General features: G+C 39.9%; 1 protein-coding gene across 4 annotated transcripts in view; it reads right to left on the reverse strand.

The window, feature by feature from the left end:
* The window catches only part of auts2a (activator of transcription and developmental regulator AUTS2 a), a 1,158,583-nt gene extending 1,151,936 nt beyond the window's left edge, over window positions 1-6,647 (reverse strand). For all 4 annotated transcript variants that reach the window (XM_078548599.1, XM_078548600.1, XM_078548601.1 and 1 more), the window contains exons 1-2: window positions 6,384-6,647; window positions 5,204-5,987 (exon numbers count right to left, since the gene is read on the reverse strand). In XM_078548599.1, coding sequence (XP_078404725.1) covers window positions 5,204-5,494 — 291 coding nt within the window. In that variant the 5' untranslated portion in view covers window positions 5,495-5,987; window positions 6,384-6,647. The remainder of the gene's footprint in view (window positions 1-5,203; window positions 5,988-6,383) is intronic.
* Window positions 6,648-19,351: the final 12,704 nt, after the last annotated feature.

Consider the following 19,351-nt stretch of genomic DNA (forward strand, 5'->3'; position numbering starts at 1 on the left):
AAAATTAGCATCAGAAGCATTTTCCCATCTTTTTAAATTCATTCAAAGATGTGCGGAGTGCTGCAAAGTAGCCACATTTAGTCTAGGCCATTCATTTTTAACATTCCTTTCGACAAGCACCATCAAAACGAACACGATCTCTTCATGACAGGAAGAGTTTAAGAGCAGAATAAGAACAAGGAGCCAAAATTGCAGGTTATTGTATCCTGTTAAAGCCCTGGACCAGCATTGCAGCAAGTCATTTTTCAAGCCTGGACTTTTTCAAATACTGTAGCGAAACTTTACAGCAATCAACTCTATTATGTTTTAAGGTATAGGGCATACAGAAGGAGAAACTATTTACTCCATGAATTAAGGTCTCATTGCCCAAGTGCAGGAATCAAGTGAGTTATGAAGGTCTTACAAATGCAATATAGTCAATGCTGCCCTGGCCCAATTGCCTCTTTTGCACAGTTGAAAAACATGGACATGTGAAAAAATGCAAATGCATTTAGAAATGACTCTGGTGAAATGTATTGAAGGCCGATATAAACTTCTTTTTACGATAACACGAGGAAACCATGATGTGACCAGGCATGCGAGGGTGTTGAGGTCATCTCCTGTATCCAAACAACAGGCCAGGACAAATATACCTGGGAGGAGAGTAACACAGTAAACCGTCAAGGGATTCAGAAGATACTGCAAACTGCAACTGTGAAACTGAAACATTGTAGAAATTCATCTGTACAGCAGTTTATATTACACTGATTTTTGTATTTTAAAGCATATATTTTTAATGGATTTCAGAGGTGGTAACAAAACTGGTTAACCAACTGCCAAAAAGGAATATATCATATCCTAAATTGAACTATGTTTGATACAGGGACTGGCATATATAGTACGTATCGTGTGATGGTCAGTGTTCCTCACATTCCATATTAACCATTGTTAACTGAGCTGTTAAAACCATCTTCACTCAGATTGCTGTAGACTGCAAAACCATGAGAATTCACAATCTCTCCTCCAAGCCTATCACAGGTCACAGCATTGAGCAACAAAACCACCTTCATTTTGCAAAGATGAATAAAGCCCAACTCAAATAATTGAATTTATATCAACATCTTGACTATGTTCAGTACACTATTGACTGACCAGCAAAACTGCTCATAACATCGTGCTACACAAAGTTACTGGATCTGTTCTCAGCAGGGTTGCTGTTGATCAATGCCTCAATTACGAGGCTTCATACTTTTTGTTGCAGTTTCAGACGTACAAGTAAATTCTCAATTTCTCATGCGTCACTGAAGTGAGCCGAGACGAGGCTGAATTTTTTTTTGAAATCAGTGTGTAATCCTGCTCTGGTGAATTTCATGCAAAAAAGAAATACATCCCAAGTAGGAAAAAGTACACTTCAAATGTCTGTACTGTACTATGATCACAGGACAATTGTGCGACCACTAACTCTAGAAATCATGCTGAAATGGAGGAATCAATTTTTGCCAAAAATAACAGCAATTCCTGATATACTTAAACATAAAAAGGTTTCATTTCAATATAAATTGCTTTATATCACTATAGTAAGGTCTTTTTATGGTGCACTCAAGCCATTTCGGATCACCTTTCAGGATGGTAAATTTAAATGTGACAATCATGCAGTTTATTATAGATCTGTTAACATCTCTACCTCTTATTAAAAAAATTACACTAGCCCATAATAAAAATCACCCTCCCTTTTATTTTAGTCAATATGAGTCCCTAATGAAAAAAATTTCTATTTGCTGACCAGCATAAAAGGTTCTCTATTTAGCTATGAAAAATATATCTGTTTGTTTGCAACTATGTGTAGATGGTCCCTGACAAAAAAATTAATCAGCATCACCAGCTTGACTCAAAAGTCTACCCATCACAGCTTGGAAGGTGAGTTTTCATTGCTTTGCCCCCTCCCTCCATTTCATAAAGTACAAAAGAACTTAAATTTTGATCATGCCTAATTCATGCATGAATTCTGAAATATTGATGAACCTCTTGTATTAATGTTGTCAAGTGCTAACAATTTCAAAAGCTGGCACAATAGGCAATTCTTTAGAAACAAAATATTGGTCTTAGAAAATAGAACAGTATACAATGCTTGAAATAGACAAGGACAACCACAAACTGTCTACAGCCACACTTACGTCTCCATAGGTATCTAATCAACAACAGCCTGGAACACTGGATATTGCACAAATGTTTTCGGGAACTGAGTGATTTTATTACAACTTTATGAGACCAACAAGTTAGGTATTTCCAAGAGGATAAAATGTCTAAGTTTCTATCCACTTAGTTTAATGAAATTATCAAATATTCTTGTATATTACATGAAATCATAGCATAGTGCAAAATTCTAAAAAAAATAAATGCATTAATGTAGAAAGTTATCAATAAAGATACACCTGTTCATTTAGAGCACAGTTTTTAACTAGATCATAAGGGCATCTCTTTGCTGAAGTGTGGACCTTTTTATTGATTATTTCCCTCCATCTTTGAAGTATGTTAAACCTTTATGTTGCTGGATCTTCAAAAAGGTAAAATAAGGCATTTTATTTTAATTATTCAAAGAGCACACTATTAAAACAAGTTACCATTTCTCAGTTTAGCTTCAGAGGTTTAGGACCCAGCCACAGCAAACAGGTATTAAAAGTCACCCATTTTCAGAAAGGACGGTTGTCCATCCGCTCCCATAAAAGCTTAAAACAAAACATAAGCGATTCTGTGATTCCAGTAAATGTTAACTAGCTTCTGGACAGTTGACTTAAATGATCAAAATGAGCTGCATGTGCCTTGGAAACCAACAGACCTCACTGTCAAGTGAATAAACTGATTATATTCCCATAATTTTTTCTTTAATATGGATCAATACCGATCAAATTAATTTAACATGGCTCTGAAGGATCTAACAGGGTTTCACGGTAGGTATGACATGTCAACAACAATTCCACCAATGAATATCAGAACACGACACAGCAAAGTCAGACCAATACAACAGTTAATGTCCAAAATTAAGCCATGTTTTAAGGCTGAATATAACCCCAAGGCTTCTTATAATGAAAGGGAAACATAGCATTTGCTATACATTGGCAGTACCAAAATCTATGAAATTCCTTCAATCCAAATGTCTAGACATTGTCCAAGAAGGCTAACATTGAACATGTGACAAGATTTCACTATCAATCTAGAAAAGGAAGGCACCAGCTAGACTAGCATGTGCAGTTCATAACAATCCAATGGTTTCGCTGAAGTAATTTTCTAGGCAATACCATGTATCAAAATAGAGCCATAATTTCTTATTGTCCCTTCACTCCCCCCAGGGAAACTCTAAAATCAATTGTGAGCACAATAATTGTAACAGTTCACTGCAAAATAATTTTGCAAATTTAACTCGCTATTTACATCCATTAAAAAAGGTTCACGGTAAATGCACTTTGCACCTCAAAAAAAGGACATGATGGTAACCGATACCCCAAACTTTGATTTCAGAACAGCTTCTTAAACCAATTCCTTTTACCATTAACCTGACGTTTAAAATAATATAAAATGAAACTCTGTAGAATGTTATTCTAAGCAAATAACAATTTCTTCCTATAGATGTCACTGACAAGATCTGATGGTTGAAAAGACACACTTCATATTCAACAGTGGAAACATGCAATTCAGAGAGTGTATAAACAACTTATAAAGAAACAAATAGCAGACATACTGACCTATTACTGTGCTACCATTCCTACACACAGGTACTGTGCATGAGGTTAAAAACAAATGCAAAAAGCTTAGAAATAAAAACTGTTGGAAAAGCTGCACCGGGCAGGTCCCACCTCCAGCACAATTGCATTTATATTTCAGTGAAATTTAAAATTAAAACTACATTCCTCCTTAATAACAAGAGTTAGGTACAATTTGGTCCTCAGAAGTGACTTAACAAAGTAAGCAATTCCAAACTAATAAACAGTAAGGGGTGTAAAAACTAAATCAATACTGGTACTTTTGGACACTTAAAGTAACCATTTAAGTTACAATTCATCCACTACTTCTGTTTAAAGCAAGAAAACATGTGGATTGGGGCTATTTACTTACGTTTCTCAATAGGTGGTGGTGGAGATGAATCCAGCTGCTGTTAAATCAATGTAGCTGGTCCTCCTGAAACACGACTTGCTCAACCAGTGATTCAACGGTTTATTATCCGGTACCAACCACCATTAAAGAAGTCCCTTACTTAACACTGACAATCTGATGACCTTTGGGCAAACCTTAGTCATTTCTACCTCCTAATACCAACAAAGTAGCTATGTGGAATCAACATAATTTCATTGTCATGAGATGAGGCAGTACATGTAAACAGCAAAATATAACTTGAATAGGGAAAGCATTTATCAATCATATTCAGGAATTCTGCCAACATTACTGACTTTTTCATAAAATGCAAAAACAGTGTCACATTTACAATGTAATTTTTCAAAGTGTGTCTGAACTCTTAAGTCGTATTTCCAAAACACTTCTCAACATACAATTACATCATTTCACAATAATTCCCATTCTTGCAAACTTTTATTAGCCAATCAGAGATGTGTTGCACCAATCCCTTCCTTCGGCTCTCTGTAATTTTTCCACTAGTTGAGTTGGCTTCCAAATCAATGCCGATAAGTTGGCAGCTTTTAAACCTTCTCAGTCACAACTCATTTTGGCCATAGTCTCCACATCTACAGAATTCTTAATTCTCCACAGGGAAGTGCCTCAATATGATAAACTTAGCAAAATTACAATGCATTGGCATAATGCTGTCACATATGAGTGAAATAGTTACACAAACCTCAACCAGCTCAAATCACTGCACTCCTTTCACCCTTTATAAAGTATCAACATTGTTTTCACACTTTCAAAGATTTCTTACTTTATCTCAATTCTCAATGGTCAGGTGGGGAATGCAAGAAAAATATCAAGAGAAAAGGGAGAAAATACTGTCCACAGGTTAGGTCTAGCTATGATCGAGGAGCACTGAGTTCAACTCTGTAACTGATAGAATAGTTTAATCAAACACTATGAAGTGGGGTTTAATCATTTCCTACATGCTTTGCCATTATATTTTAACATTAAAAGGTCATTGCTCTTTTTTTTAAACCTTAAAGCTGAATCACATTTAAATATCCAGACTTAAGGAGGCAGGAATTTGCATTATCCAACAGTGCCTTACCTCCAGAGCTTCCAAGGTGACGAAGCTGGCAATTCCAAAGCCATCAATGAGGTCTTCCTCTCCTGAAGTGGAATCTTTCCTCCGACGTCTCGGGGGTCTGGGACGGGATGAGGCCGGGTTTTTGTTGCTGCCCTCTCGCTCAGACCCTGATGAGGAGAGAGTGTTGGTCGCCCCCGAGGTGCCTCCACCTCCTCCACTTCCTCCTCCAGCTCCCTTTGCTTTTCTGTCTCGATTTCTCTGAGCTCGAGATCGCCTACTCCGGCGGAGCCCACTGCACCGCGGGCCATCCATTGCACACACAAGAATTCCCCACAGCGATGTGACTGCTTATAATTTTTTTTTATATAACTCAACAAAATTAACAATAGCAATTCCACAAAAGCCCAGGCAAAGCACTTTGCAGGAGGCGATGGCTGGATGCACGTCGTCTGTGTATTAATCACCGAGGCAAAAAAAAAATCCGCAAGAGGAGAATCCGTTTACAACTTGGATGGAGAAATTATTCCAGTATTCCCATAATAATTCCAAGCGAGCCGCCGATCCAGGCAGAAATTGACAAAATTCCAAGTAAAATTGACAAGAAAATCCCCAGGTGAAATTGACCAAATTCTCAAGTGAAATTGACCAGGTCTCCACAGTGCAGACTGGCGTTGATTCTATAATCACACACTTTTATATTTTTTTTGCCCACAAGAGATACGAGTTTTTTTTAAATTCCCCCAATAGTTTCAGCAGCAGTAATCTCCCGGAATCCACAATAACCACGACCACAATTTGGTCCTTCCTAAAAATTAAAAATAAAATCATACACTTGCAAAATGCTCTTTCCTTCCACTTGTAGCGACCGGAAAATAACTAGAAATTCTGGCTGATTTTAATGTCCCTTCCATTATTTCTGCATTTGATCCAGTTACTAAAAAAGGTGCTTAGCGACAAAATGATGTTTGATCCACACCTTTTCTCTCTTCACACTCACTATCTCTCATCCTCTCAATCTCTCCCGCACACATTCACTGTCTCTTTCCCTCTCTCTCTTTCTTTCTGTGCCTGTGCTCTCTCTCTCTCCCTCCCTTTTTCCCTCTCTCCTTCCCTCCCTCTCCCCCCCCCCCCCCCCTTCCTCACTGTCTCCCTCTCTCTCGCTCTCTCTGACTTCTCTTTGTCTGAAATAAAATTCACGCACCGTACATCCCACCACAGTAGATTCCAGCTCTAGCCATCAGACTGAAGACTTTCGGAGCTGACCGGTGTTTTTTTGTCCTCCTCCAGATGCCGATCAAATGCAAGGAGGGGGGGGATGAAAGGCCCCTAATCGAGGAAAAGGGGAGGGGGGGGAGATGAATAAGAATGGAGAGAGGGGAGAAAGACAAATCCTTTGGAAAGAATGGAGCTTTCCCCAGTCTGTAGTACACAGATCCACAGCCCCTTCGGCGCAGGGATAACAACTTACGCCAGTTCCGCTCATGTCTACTTCCTCACCAGGAAATAGTCCAACCAGTTTCACTCGGGCATTTTCCCAGATTTGAAAATGAGCCACTTGTCTTGAGGTGCCCTCCGCTCCAGGGTGTGTGCGGTCTCGCAGCCCGGGTACCCGCAGTGTTTTACAGCCGGTGCCTTAATGACACCTCCTTCATTAGCTTCCACTCTGCATCTGTGTTTCTTAAGTTCTGCTGAAGTCAGACAACAAACCAGGACGGTACGGTTTAGAGAGAGAGAGAGAGAAACCGCTCAGTGACATTGGCATCTGGTTTTCAAAAGCAAGTGTTGAAACTGCACCTTCAGTTTGGAGCTAGTGCGGTGTGAGTGGAAGCTCACCGGGGTCCCCGTCGCTGCCTATTGTGCATCGCTAATTAATCGTCTTTTATCGAAATGATCCACTCGAAAGATCGGCGGAACTGCACGTCCAAGTTGGAGCGATGATTCAACGTGCACGTTAACTGTAGCAAGGTGTCAGCCCGAATTTAGGATTCTTTTGCAAGTTTACTCCGAGTGGAAAATTCGGAATAAAGATCATTTTCTGCCCAAGGCTGGATCTCACGAGTGTATAGGATCGAGCCAGGGTTAACGGATTTGGTGCCATCTCGGATTCTTGTCAATGGGGGGGGGGGGGGGAATCTCATCGCCGATGATCTTGAGAGCAGCTTTATCAGACCCTGGCGGTCTACAGGCTCCATACCCAGCAGTTTTCCAACTGATCGATAATCGGTAACCGAGGTTCACCCAATGTAAGGAAGCAAGTCAGTTTTTGTTTAAAAAAAAACCCCACTCCCAATGGTACTCTGGTGCTTCTGGCAAAGAGAACTCTTGTCGATTGAGGTAAGTTACATGGAAAACCGAGGCGTGACCTTTTTAAATTTAATAAGCATTTGATTTTCAGTGAGTTGGGCCAACATTGAGAGCATAAAACGGTATAATCGCACATAAATACACAGCGTTCAAGAAATGTTTAACAAAAAATAGGGCAACAAGTTTGGATGTCCTTTGATTTGAAAGGAACGAATGTTTATTTGCCCCTGATATATTACCAGCCAATGAGACCAAGTCCTGGTCAAATTCATCAAGTTATTTGCCCCACACCCAAAGTCAGATGTAGTTGAGGCTTTCGGCTTTCTCGATATTCTTCTAGTTACCAAATCAACTAAAAGAGTTTTTTAATATGACAATGTTTGCAATAAAATGCATCATTTATTCAAGTTGTTGACCCATCATGTTGCAGTGACCGAATTTAAACAAGGCAAAAACAACCACGTGGCTAATTAGCCCTCATTGTCCCTTGAAACTTACTTGAAAATTCATCATCCAAAATCCCAAACTTGGGCCCATTTCCTCTTTCATATGTGGATCAAGTTGCTGTGCAAATCCAGCAGGCTGGTCATACTTCCAGAATTTTGGTGTGTGCGCCTGTGTTTATTTTATAATTTCAAAAGAAAGATGGAGAATTTAAAGGGATAGCACTTTAGTTGTTGGAGTTTTCAAATAGATTCACTTCCAGCTGTAGCCAGGAGTACAGGTTGTGTCCATAACTCTGGCAAAAAGTCACCATGTTGAAAGCTGTGGCAAGTTCAATAAATCTGCTGCAATGCTAAACTATACAATTTTTATATTTATCTCAGGTTGGACAAAAGGACGGATTATCAACTTGATGGATGTCAGTACTGAGATATGGGACATATTCTGCATTTGGGCGATCAGTGTGAAACAACTGCACTCACATATGTGTGGATCCTGGGTGATACTTCCCCTTGCTCTCCCAAAAGGTGTCTCGGACTCAAAAGGTCACGTTTGAAGGAAGAACTTGCTTTTGTATAGTGCCTTCAGAGGGTCCTAATGTACTTTACAGCCCAATAAATGCTTTTGAAGCATAGTCACTGTTGCGATGTAGAAAACATGGCAGCCAATATGTGCAAAGCAAGATCCCACAAACAGCAATGTGCTAATGACAAGACCATCTTTTTTCAAAAAAAAACAATGTAGTTTGAGGCATAAATTCTGGCCTGGAAACTGGGGAGAATTGTCCTGCTCTTCTTTGAATGGTGTCATCAGACCTTTTACATCCACCTGAAAGGTTAGATGGGTTCTTGGCCCAGCCAAAAGATAGCAACTCCCCCAGTGCAGCCCTTCCCCAGTACAGCACTGAAGTCTGGATTATAGCCTGGATTATGTGCTGAAGGCTCAGAAGTAGGACTGGAACCCACAACCCTCTGACTAAGAAGCAAAAGCACTAGCAACTGAGTCCAGGCAGCGCAACTACTGCACTCGTGTGTGACGTTTTTTTGCATTTCCCACATCAACCATTCTGTTACTCCTGAGTGAGATTGTTAATCTGTTCTGTTCTATGGTCCCAATTCTCACTAGCGAATTGGGTGAGACTATCCAATCTCCCCTGGGATCCTTTATGTCAACAGAGAAAGGAGACTTTGACCTCCTCAATCTCAACTGGATTTGAATACATATCCCGAAGTCCAACATATTTGAGTTGAAATCACTCCCCATCTAACAATACATTTATTTCAAAAGCTGTAATTGTTGGCCTAGCAACAAACCTTTAGTTACATCATACACCATGTATAAATTTTATGAGCCATAATGTAGACAGCCCTGTAGCAAATGAAAGAACTGTGTAAAGTCTTGAAGAGTTTATTACACTAGGATCATCCAGATTAACACTTCAGCAAAGCTTACTGTGAGAAATTTTGTACAGGTATATGCCAACTGTTTTGCAAATCAAACATCTAGAAATTACTTGAATTGCTAATTAACTATGGTAGAAGCTGCTTAGTACAATCACCCTCAGAAGCTGCCAGAACAGTCAAATGGCAGTGTTTGTTCTCATGACATTTTTATTCCTAAAGAAAACAAAGGTGGTAAAAATCATTCAGAAAGCATGGACATGATAGATTTGTATTTTATTAGTAACTCGCACCATGCCATTAACCTATCACCCCTTGTGTTCGCTGACCTACACTGGTTCCCTGTCCGGCAACGCATCCATTTTAACTTTTCATCCTTGCTTTCAAATCCCTTCATGTTCTTGCCCATGTCTATCTCTGTAACCCCCTCTAGCCTATAATTCTCTGCAGTCCTTGTGCTCCTCCAATTCTGGTCTCTTGAGCATCCTCAGCTTGCAGCCATACTTTTAGTTGCCTGGGCCCTAAGCTCTGGAATTCCCTTGCTAAACCTCTGTGCATCACTACTTTTCCATCCTCTTAAGATGTTGCTTAAAACATGCCTCTTTGACCAAGGTTTCAATTGCCTCCTTATATCTCATGTGATCCAATGTCAATTCTTTTTTAATAATGGTCCCATGAAGTGTCTTAGGACATTTTATTACATTAAAGGCACCATAGAAACCCAACTTGTTGTTAAACAATTTTCTTATTAGATCTTATCTCACTTGATTTCACTAATTTATGTTTTCGTATTTATTCTTGGCACCTGTACCCTGATAAGTAATTGAAGTTGAAAGTGTGTGAAAGCAAAATTTCCAGAAATCAATTGCTTTCAAAAAATTTACCTGGCTGGTAGCAATGAGAAATTGTATTCACCAAGGTGATCGGAGGAACAACCAATGTCACACACTAAGTTCAGATGGAGAGGTGATGTCATTCATTAATTTCACTAGTAGAGACGATTACACTCAGCAAATTCATATGAAGCTGCAATTCCACCCACTCATTTGACACAGAAGCAAATGTATAGAGTTTGCAATCATGCAAACTAAGTTCACAAACAGGCAAATGACTCAGCAAAATCACACAAAGCATCATATTAAATTCACACAGACAGAATCACTCTCAGCAAATGCACATAGGCAGTCTAACACATAAAGCAGGTTCAGGAATAGAGGCACGGATGCTCAGCAAATTCACACATCATCTCACTCTCCCAAGCGTGCATCAAGAAGCAGTTACAGTCAGCAATTTTCAATACAGAGACAAACCTACTCAGCAAATTTACCTGAAGAGACAACCACACTTGGCAAGTTCACAGAGGCAGTTAACCAAAGAAAGTTCACAAACAGAGGGAACAGCACACAGGCACAATCAAACCCAGAAAAATCTGGAAACACTCAACAACTACAGAGGGAACAAGTGAGTTAAACTTGCAAGTGCGGGCCTTGTGCCACAACTGTGTTCTGATCAAGGTTTCACACCTGAAACATTGGAGGTCATGTTCACCTAATCCTGCCTGGGGAGAAAATGGCAGGTCCAGATCAGCTACCCCTTTAACACCCCACTGATTTTATGTTGCAATGATGCCAAAGAACAAAGGACTTGCATTTATGTAATGCCATTCATGACCTAGAATTCTAGAATCTTAGAATGGTGACAACACAGAAGTAGTCTATTTGACCCATTATGACCATGCTCTCTGCAAAAGCAACCCAGCTAGTCCCAGTCCCCAGCACCACCTCCCTGTCAGGACATGGCAAAGCATTTACAGCCAATTAGGTAGTTTTGAACTGCAGTCGCTGTTGCAGTATCGAAAACATGGAAACGAATTTGCACACTGAAAGCTTCCACAAAAAGCAATGACTGGACAATCTGTTTTTGTAGTAATGTTGACTGAGGAATAAATATTGGCCAGTAAAGTGAAATTGGGCTGATTGTTCAGTGACAGTTCAGATCCCAGCGGCTTCCTGTTGGGCAGGTTAAGCTAATATTACTTCCATTAACTTTTGCTCTCTCCCCAGATGCTGGCTGACTCATGTTATTCTAGCTTTTTCTGTTTTTGCTTCAGATTTCTAGCATCTGCACTTTTTTGCTTTTTGTCCACAGTTGAGCCCAGCAAGTTCACAACAAGCAGAGGCAACCATACTCAGCAAGTTCACAAAAAGGCACTACCATACTCAGCAGATTCACACACAGATAAGACAATCATGCAAAACAAGTTTACATGGAGAGGCAATCAGATTCAGCAAATTCTCGGAGGAAATCACACTCTGCAAGATGACACACAAATACACCCAGCAAGTTCACACACACACACAGGTAGTGATTCCCAGCAAGCTCAAACACATCAATTTTAGACGGAGAGGCAATCACACTCAGCAGGTTCAGATGGAGGAGTAATGACATTCAATAATATCACCAAGAGGCAATCACAGGAATTTCAGATGGAAGAGCAGTGACGCTCATCAAGTTCACACACAGAAGCAATCACACTTGGCAACATCTCACACAGGGGCAATAACACTCAGTAACTCACTGGAATTTTATGCAAGATACAGTACTTTTAGAGGGGACTGAAACTGGCAAGCTCACCGACAGACACAAGACTTCATCTAGAAGCAATCCTACCCATCAAATTTACATGGCGAGGCATACTCAAGAAATTTACACACTGCGATAATCATACACAGCAAGCTCACATACACACAGGCAATCAAATGCGACAACTTAACAGATTTACACAAGAAAGTGCTTTTAAAGATCAAAATGGGAAAATTCATGCTCAGATGAAATTATACTCAGCAAATTCATTGGAGGGGCAATAACTCTGCAAGTTTGTGTCATGAGGTGAACAGAGTCAGCAAGTTCTTACGCAATGAAATGCAGAAAATGTTCTATTTTTGTCTATAATCTAGTTTGGAATTGGCTTCTTCAATTATTTCATGGTACATAGGTGTTAAAATGCTATTTTATTCAACAACATGAACTTGCATTTAGATATCACCTTTAGTAAAACACCCTGAGATGCTTCACAGGAACATTATCAAACAAAATTTGACATCTACCCAAGGCAATATTAGGACAGATGTGGATTTTAAGGTGCAAGGAGGAGAGAGAGGCAGAAAGGTTTAGTCAGGGAATTAAAGAACTTAAGGCCTAGGCAGCTGAAGCCAATGGTTAAGCAGTTAAAATCAGCTTGTGCAAGATGCCAGAATTGGAGGAGTGAAGAGATCTCAAAATGTTGCGGGGCTGGAAGAAGTTATAGAGGTAGACATGGGTGAGGCTATTGAAGGAGTTCAAAACAAGGATGAAAATTTTAAAAATCAAGGCATTGCTGGATCTAAGCCAATATAGATCTGAGAGCACAGGAGTGATAGGAGAAAGGAACTTGGTGTGAGTTAGAGAACTGGTAGTAGAAGCTTAAACTAGCTCAAGTTTATGTGGGGTGGAAGGTGGGAAGCCAGCCAGAAGAGAATTGGAGGAGCCAAATCCAGAGGTAACAAAGGCTGGGATGATGGCTTCAGCAGCAGATAAGCTGAGATAGGGGCAGAGTCTGGCAATGTTGTGGACACTGAAGTAGGCGAATTTGGTAATGGAACAGATATGTGACTGGAAGCTCCTCTTGGGGTTAAATATGATGCCAAGGCTGCAAGCAGTATGATGAGCCTCTGGCAGATGCCAAGGAGAGGGATGGAGTTGGTGGCCAGGGAATAGAGTTCATGATGGGGAACATAGGACCTAGGAAAAGGAGAAGGCCAAACGGCCCTTTGAGCCTGCTCTGCCATTCAATAAGATCGTGGCTGATCTGGTGGTGGTCTCAAATCCGCTTTCCTGTTTGCCCCCCATAACCCTTGCCTCCCTTGCCTATCAAAAATCTAGCTAACTCTGCCTTGAATAAATTCAATGACCCTGCCTCCATGGCTCTCTGGGGAAGAGAATTCCACATACTAACAACCCTCAGAGAGAAAAAAAAAATCACTTCATCTCTTTCTTAAAAGGGAGACCCCTTATTCTTAAACTGTCTCCATTTCTAGTCTCCCCCACAAAAGGAAACATCTTCCCAGTATCCACACTATAAAGTCCCCTCAAGATCTTAAATGTTTCAATAAGATCACCTCTCATTCTTCTAAACTCTAATGGATGTAGGCCTAACCTTTTCAATCCTTCTTTATAAGATAAGCAAGTTGTGGCCCTGGTTCTGCTGACTATCCTTTGCCAGGCTACCTGTCGGACAAGGTCTAAATATTTGCATGGTTGCCAAGCTCCCCTAAAATTGCTTTTGTCTCTGCTGTGTTATGGGGATGAATACCAAGTCACTGGTCTTCCAAATATTTATTTGAGGAATTATCTGCTCATTCAAGAATGGATGTCAATGAAGCAGTGTAGTAAATGAGAGCCAGTGAAGGGATCAAGCCAGGAGTTGGTGAAATAGAGCTGGATGTCTTTGGTATACATGTGGAACCAGCTATCAGCTGAGATGTTAAACTGAAGCCCCTTCTGCCCTGTCAAGTGGACATAAAAGATCACACAGCACTATTTGAAGAAGGACAAGGGAGTTCTTCTAGTATCCTGACCAACATTTGTCCCTCAACCAACACCTAAAACACATGATCCTGTCATTTATCAGATTGCTATTTGTGCACTTTTGCTGTGTGCAATTTGGCTGCCATATTTCCAACATTACAACAATCACTGCACTTCATTACTTCATTGGCTGTAAAGTTCTTTGAGATGTTCTTAGGTGATAAAAAGCACTATAAAATGCAAGTCTTTTTATTCATCCGCCTGGAGTCTATCTGGGACCTTCGTGAGGATTGTGGAATCTCTAAAGATTATGAGTTTACATTTAGCTACCATAAATGTTGGGAAAAATAAATGGATCCACTATATTAAAAAGTACTTCCATTCTTATTTACTATTGGAGTGATGAATGAAAGATTATTTACGACCATTCAAAGATCTAGCCAAGTTGAACTACTATAAAAATTGATGTTGTGTTGCTGCTACTATTTGCTTGTTCAACAATTAAAGCCCAAGATGAAATCTAGCATTCTGCTATTCTTTCGCCTGCCAAAAACAAGGAGGATCCCAAAGTCAGGCTATAACAGCTGAATCACCTAACATGGACTCTATTTTCCAGACATGTGGAGATTTATAGCCATATCAAGGTACTTTCAGGGTCATAGGAAGTCAAGGCTATCCATGATAGAAATCCAAAAGCATGAACATTAAAATTTCCTCGAGCTGACAAAAATAATGAAAAGAAACCCACATGGCAATAATGCTCAGCAAGTTAACATACTCAGCAATCACATTTGTGAACTCACTGGATTTTACACAAGAAAGTGTTTTTGAAGCTGACTAAATTTGGCTAGAGGCTGCTAATAATAGAGGATGTGGCAACTTCCCGGGTATTCACAAAGATCAACATTTTGCATCCTGTTCAAAATAAAAGTTCCATACAATGAAATGCCCTCCTCCAATGACAATGACTTGTATCTATATAGTGCCTTTAAAGTAATAAAATGTCCCAAGACACTTCACAGGAATATAATCAAACAAAATTTGACACCGAGCCATCTAAGGAATATTAGAGCGAGTGACTAAAAGTTTGGCTGAAGAGGAACATTTTAAGAAGCATCTTAAAAGAGATAGAGAGGTGAAAAGGTTTCAGGAGGGAAAGAGCTTAGGGCTCAGGCAGCTGAAGGCACTGTCACCAATGACATCCAGCTCTATTTTACCAACTCCTGTCTTGGTCCCGTCACTGACTCTCATTTACCACACTGCTTCATTGGCATCCATTATTGAATGAGCAGATAATTCCCCAGATAAATATTTGGAAGGCCAGAGACATAGTCTTCATCCAATGTTGGAGTGAAATCGGGGATGCCCAAGAGTCTAGAATTGGAGAAGTGCAAAGATCTTTGATGATTGCAGAGCTGGATAAAATTATAGATTTAGCAATGGGTGAGCCATGGAGGGATTTGAAAACAAGGTTGAGAATTTTAAAATCTATAGTTGCCTAATATTTTTAGCCACTTCTGTGAGTTTGAGACAAGAATGGGATGTTCAGATAATCAGTCTGCTGGCCCCTTGACCTTTTATTTCTGGTATTAAGGTGAACTCCATAGGTTAACAGCAGGAGTACACAGACTATTATTTCAGAATCAACTTCAAATTCTAGAGATTTGAATCTATATATATAAAAGCGAAGTGTCTGCTGGCAAATCCTCAGGTCCTTGGGTCAATCTCAACTAAACCCTGATGGGATGATACCTTGGACCAAGGGGCATGTTGTAGGGGAGTTCACATTTAACTACACCCACCGGCAGAGTGCTGGGGGGAGCTTATGCCTTCTAGCAGGGGATCCCACGGCCCTGCCTACAGTGTCCCCCCGCCTACACTGTAACTCAAAACATGCTTTAACCAAACTTAACCATGCATTTCAAGAAAAAATGTGAGAAATTTAAACCATAAATCCCTGACTTTCTTTCACATTTCATTTTTTTCCTCATACTTTATTTGTTTCATGTAAGTTTTGTTCTGAGAAACTATACATTATCACTTGTTAAGGGAAAGTGACAGATGGCTTGCAAAGCCAAAGAAGATGAAGAGGCGAGAGCAAAAAGGCAAAAAGTTGACAGGAAACAACTGGTAGCAATTAGAGAAAGAGAAGATGAAGGGGATAGAGCAACAAGTTGACAGAGAACAACAGGATGCAAGAAGAACCAAGTAAGAGGCCAGGATTTTTAAGGAAGCTTTCATCTATGATCCTCATCATAATTATGAGTCAGACCCAGCATATGTACGTCAGAGGTACGTACATATTGTTTTCAACAAAGTGGAAAAAAGAGCCACCTTCAAAGTGTTCTGCAAATGATAAAGCACAATTGTCACCCTTAAATGAGCCACCTGACAAACTGAATGTTCTTCCTTTAACAACAAAACAACAGCAACAAATTCAAAACACCTCTTGAAAAACATCAGAAAATGTAACAGCTAAGTAGAATGACCAATAAATTCCTTTATTTTGGCTCAAGAACTTCCAAGGTAGTCTAACCTGAAATATTCAACAAACACTGAAAATACAGACAGTGATGCTGAAAATCTAGAACTGGTAATACAGATATTACCTTGGACACTGATGATGAAATATTCAGAGCAGTGACAAACATTGAGGAAATAGGCATAGATGTAGATTTTCATCCTGAAGATTTTGAGAGTGACACTGAGGATGTAGACAATGATTAGTTGAAATCATATAGTAAAAGTTGTAAATCTAATTGAACTAGAATCAAGCCAAGTAAAATTGAGTAAAGCAAATGAAAGTAAATTCATGGTGAAAAAAATATTATTTGTCTAATATTTTGAGTGTAATAATTTTGTGTGAATTTAGGTATTTATATTTCATATTTGTGGAATTAAAATTGATCCTTAAAATAATTTTGTGAAAGGTCATTAAGAGAACATCATAAAATCCTGCCTTTGGCATATCTCCACCCACAAACACTTTCCTGTAGGAATCACCTGATCAAGATCAGCAGCGGGATTCTGGTCAATTTCCCTCTCGCTAGATCAAGATCCTGAAGCCAATTTCCACACCCTTATGGCTGAGATCACTTAATTCAGCACAAACCAATCAGATTTGCACACTAGCTTCAGCAACTGAGCTAGTGGGAGAAGAAGCCGGTATCTTCGGACAGTTGTGTTCTTCAGCTACTTTAAAATTGGAAGAAAGGATTTTAAGTCAATTATTAGCATTGCAGCCTTAAAGCAGCACTAATGTAGAACCCATTCTTGCTTAAATATTTCAGTGTTTTGCAGGAGTGGATGCAGGTCATATTGGGATGAAGGTCATCTTGTTCAGACTACATTTCCTTACCTGTCATTCCCAAACTTAGTGGTCAGTGTTCTGTTACCACAGCGTCAGCAGACTGCTATAGAACAGAATCTAAATATCCAGGTCAAATGCATGTTCAGCACGGCACCGCAATTGTACTCAATTTCTCAGTGGCTAGACAACTAAAAGACTGTCAGTGTAGGGAGACATAAATACTCATCATCCTTGCATATCACCCAGCATTTGGATTGCAACAGAATTGTATCACTGAAGATTATATTTTAGGCTCTTTTGCAAAGGTGGTTAAGGCCAACACTGGAGGGAAGATGCAGTAATTAACCAACCTCAAGTGAACAAAGTGCAATGAGAGGACAGTGTGAAGCAGTGGAAGTATTCGCAAGCTAATTAAACTGCCTTGACAAGTCACAGTATGGACAGTCCTTTCATGAGCAGAACCACCTTTATACCAGCTGATAGGGCTGTTAGAACTGTACTGTACTCCTGGGCTCCCAAAATCCACACAACACAAGGAAACCACCCATATCTACTGGACGAAAGTATCCTGGTGGATGCCAACCCAGTTTTCAGAGCTGGAGATCCCGTATCCACTCGCCAGGACTTTCTAGGGAGGGGTTCAAACGCTGAACTTAGAGGTAGACAAATAACCATTAAAAAGGCTTTCTCCATGAAGGATGGTGGGCCAAATCGACAACACTTCAAAACAAAACTGCCCAATTCCAGGAAGAAGATAAAATCCCTCTTGAAAAGTACAAGTATGTGCATCTATGCCAACAGACGATGTGCAACAATGTCTGTACATTCTGTTCATGCTACTGGCAGAAGCAATGATTCAACCAATATAGAAAACTACATAAAACTGTTTCAAACAAAAAACAATTAATGCTATACAAACCAGGGGCGGAATTTTACGCCAGTGGGATTTAACAGTCCCACCAAAGCCATTGCACTTTTGAATGACTCACCACATTTTATGGCCCCACCCCCGCCACAACAGGGCCATAAAATTCTGCCCCAGGAGTAATTCTTCACTCAAGTGACTGAAACAAAGATGGGTGGAGAATCACCATTCATTGTGGTCACCTGTGGATGCTGAATGCATTGCAATACATTGGTACAGTAGGACCAATTGAAGAATTCACCTTTCACTTTGTAAAGCTGTCTTCACAGTGTCTTGCTCCTGGTTAAATTCACAGAAACCTAAGCAGTTTAGGTATAAAAATAAACCTTTAAACAGTTTGTGGCAAACCAAGGACCACATGACGCATAATGGAATGGTAAAAGCAAAATACTGCGAATGCTGGAAATCTGAAATAAAAACAGAAAATGGTGGGAAAACTCAGCAGGTCTGGAAGCATCTGTAGAGAGAGAAACAGAGTTAACGTTTTGAGACCATATGATTCTTCTTCAGAGCTAAAGAGAAGGAGAAATGTGATGGCTTTTATTCTGTTTAAGAGTGGATGGAGCAGGTGGAGTAAAATAGAAGGTTAGGAATGGGTGGGAGCTAAGGAGAAATTTGACAAAGATGTCATTGACACAGGACAAAGGCAGTGTTAATGGTAATGTTAAAGACTAAAAGAGGTGCTGATAGTGGCATAAAGGTAAGATAGCAGAATGTGTTAATAGCAGAACAAGGGTCAGCACCCTGTGAAAGCAAAACATAAAAGCATAATGGAATGGGTTGCTTACAGCACCCACTCGCCCCTACAACAGAACATAAAATTAAGTGATTAAGGCACCTGCACAAAAAAGATTAGTGGAATTAAGAAAAGTAATTTTGAGGTGTGCAAGTATGAATGCTGTGTTTAGACAGGATTATGATTACTTGTGATGTTACCCATTGGGGAATAGTTTGCTTTTATTATTTTGATTTTTCTCCAGGTGCTCACTCATGCTGGAAGCACCAAGTGAACATTGATTAATTTGAGTCTATGATGAACTATGATTGTTTGATGGTGATTTTAACACAGGAAGTATCACAATAAAGCTTGATCCTGTCCTCAGTTAAGGTGTATGCACATTCACCTTCTAACACAGGTCATTTGGCAGGATTCACAAATGGGAACCCTGGCTTAATTTTCTTCTGCAGGGAGATTGCAGAGATGTTAAAGCTATTGGACA

This window comes from Cetorhinus maximus, chromosome 9 (assembly GCF_964194155.1).
Source record: "Cetorhinus maximus chromosome 9, sCetMax3.hap1.1, whole genome shotgun sequence".
Lineage (NCBI taxonomy): Eukaryota > Metazoa > Chordata > Chondrichthyes > Lamniformes > Cetorhinidae > Cetorhinus > Cetorhinus maximus.